This window comes from Lampris incognitus, chromosome 20 (assembly GCF_029633865.1).
Source record: "Lampris incognitus isolate fLamInc1 chromosome 20, fLamInc1.hap2, whole genome shotgun sequence".
Classification (NCBI taxonomy): Eukaryota; Metazoa; Chordata; class Actinopteri; order Lampriformes; family Lampridae; genus Lampris; species Lampris incognitus.
The window spans coordinates 4,275,084-4,277,675 of record NC_079230.1 but is presented as its reverse complement, the minus strand read 5'-3'; the positions used below and the strand labels follow the sequence as shown (position 1 = coordinate 4,277,675).

The window sequence follows — 2,592 nt, the reverse complement described above, 5'->3', positions numbered from 1 at the left end:
CAGCGCAGTTGGGGGGGGGGTCATCCCTCCCTCGTGCCCCCCGCTTCACACTCAAAACACTTTCTGTCCACGCCCACTTAGCTGTGGGCCCCACTTCCGGCCTCCAGCTGCCACGTTTCTTCAGCCACCGCGTGGGGGCGGTGGAGAAGACTTCACGATAAAAAGATGTCTTCAATCGAGAGGTTTGACGGTGGTCCAGCTGTGTCCCACTTGTAAGACAGGATACACCATGACCTTTGACCTTTTCAGAAAGACCTGCAAAGACCCCGTTACGGTAGTCTGCTCGACTGAAGGGAGACACATGGACAAGTTTTAAACCCTTTAAGTCCGGACACATTCGTTCTTCCTCGGCTCCGAAGACGATTACTTCCGTCTCGTCTTTGTGCAACGGAAGACCATTCTGAGACAACCAATCAGATTATTCCGCGCGCTTCCCCGGCGCTCGTATGGGACTGTCGCCCCCTGGTAAGCCGGTTCCGTAAATCCGCGTGTCGTCTGCATAACCACGGTAACACGTTTTGGCCGTAAGCGGGGCCCCCGGTGACGCGGGACGGTTCTGTCACAGCGGTTGTGAGTCGGTAGAGGCCAGTTCCCGCCGATGCAGAGAACGGTCAACTGAGCATGCGCAGGTACTCGTCGCCTCCGTTGTTTGGGTAGGGTTAGGGTTAACGTTAGCTAATCAGAGCAGAGTAGGGGCGGGGCTTCCTAGAATCCTAGCGCCTGGACGCTACGCGGGGCGTGTGGAGGCGTGGTGGAGGCATGTCGCGCATGCTCAGTTGACCGTTCTCTACGCCGTTTCCGTTCTCTGCATCGATGGCAACTAGCCTCTGCCGTTGCGATTTGGGCCGTTGCGATTTCTCCCTGACGCCTCTCTGCCGACCAATCGTGTGACTCCGGTGACGTCATCGGTCACCTGATCCCGTGGCCCAATCCTCTCGGGGTAGAACGAGGGCCATTACAGCGGTTACTCGCCTGACGAAGACGTCTTGTCACGTTTGTACGTGTAAAGTAAAACGTCTTAAAACAGGCTGTTTTGTGGGAGTGCAGCTTCTTGAAGACTCAGAACATCAAAACGTTTGTGTTTGGAAACATTAGTTAATGACGACAAGCTTGTTAACACACGTTTGAACAGCAAATGTTTGCACCAACAGTCCACACACAAGTTATGATTGATTTTACAGCAAATTTACACACACTCACACGCACGCGCGTACACGCACACTCACGCACACTCACACTCTCTCACACACGCAACACACACACACACACTCACTCACTCACTCACAGAGCACAGTGACCTCAGCTTAAAACTTGACAACAGAATATTGAAACCCTGCCAAACGGACACCTCCTCTTCCTCCTCCTCCTCCTCCTCCTCCTCCAGCGGGCGGCCTGCACCAGGCAGCACTTTGGACAGCATGATGGACATCAGCACACTTAACATCAGCAAACAATTTGAGCTTATCTGAAGTTAAGCCAGTGCACGTCCTCGCTCCCTCCCTGCTCCCTCCCTGCTCCCTCCTCGCTCCCTCCCTGCTCCCTCCTCGCTCCCTCCCTGCTCCCTCCATGCTCTCTCCATGCTCCCTCCCCGCTCCCTCCTCGCTCCCTCCCTGCTCCCTCCCCGCTCCCTCCCTGCTCCCTCCTCGCTCCCTCCCTGCTCCCTCCATGCTCCCTCCCCGCTCCCTCCCTGCTCCCTCCATGCTCCCTCCCTGCTCCCTCCCCGCCCCCTCCATGCTCCCTCCATGCTCCCTCCACGCTCCCTCCTCGCTCCCTTGCTGCACCTCCGCCAGCAGCACAGAGCGTCTGAAGGAATCGACAGAAACCGCTGTGTTCCAATGTTGTGTCGGGTGCTCTACACATTCATCTCTCCATCAATATCTCCGTCTCTCTGTCTGTCTGTCTGTCTCTCTGTCTGTCTCTCTTCCTAGGTGTCTGTCTTGCCATAGGAACCATCTGGAGGTCTGTATCGCTTGGGGAAGGTGAGGAGCTGTACACTGCTGAAGGCGTACTTCCTGATCCCAATGTTCTTCCTCACATTCTCCATCCTGCAGCCCTCCCTGTGGACACACACACACACACACACACACACACACACACACACACACACACACACTAAATTAATACACATCTTTTAAACTTTCAAAATACAGTATATAAATCAATAAGGTCTGCAAGACCAGTCAGTCAGACATTTATATTCTCCTAACCAGTCCTCCCAGTATGATGTCCTAACCAGTCCTCCCAGTATGATGCCCTAACCAGTTCTCCCAGTCCTAACCAGTCCTCCCAATATGATGTCCTAACCAGTCCCCCCAGTATGATGTCCTAACCAGTTCTCCCAGTCCTAACTAGTCCTCCCAGTATGATGTCCTAACCAGTCCTCCCAGTCCTAACCAGTCTTCCCAGCATGATGTCCTAACCAGTCCTCCCTGTATGATGTCCTAACCAGTTCTCCCAGTCCTAACCAGTCCTCAAAGTATAATGTCCTAACCAGTCCCCCCAGTGATGTCCTAACCAGTCCTCCCAGTCCTAACCAGTGTTCCCACTCCTCCCAGTATGATGTCCTAACCAGTCCTCCCAGTATGATGTCCT

At 54.3% G+C, this 2,592-nt stretch overlaps 1 protein-coding gene across 1 annotated transcript in view; it reads right to left on the bottom strand.

Annotated features, from left to right (window-relative positions):
- Positions 1–1,739: 1,739 nt before the first annotated feature.
- Positions 1,740–2,592, bottom strand: part of LOC130130942 (type II inositol 3,4-bisphosphate 4-phosphatase-like) — a 52,213-nt gene continuing 51,360 nt past the window's right edge. Inside the window, exon 20 of the mRNA XM_056300807.1 lies at positions 1,740–2,057. Within this exon, the coding sequence (XP_056156782.1) occupies positions 1,925–2,057 (133 nt within the window). The 3' untranslated portion in view covers positions 1,740–1,924. The remainder of the gene's footprint in view (positions 2,058–2,592) is intronic.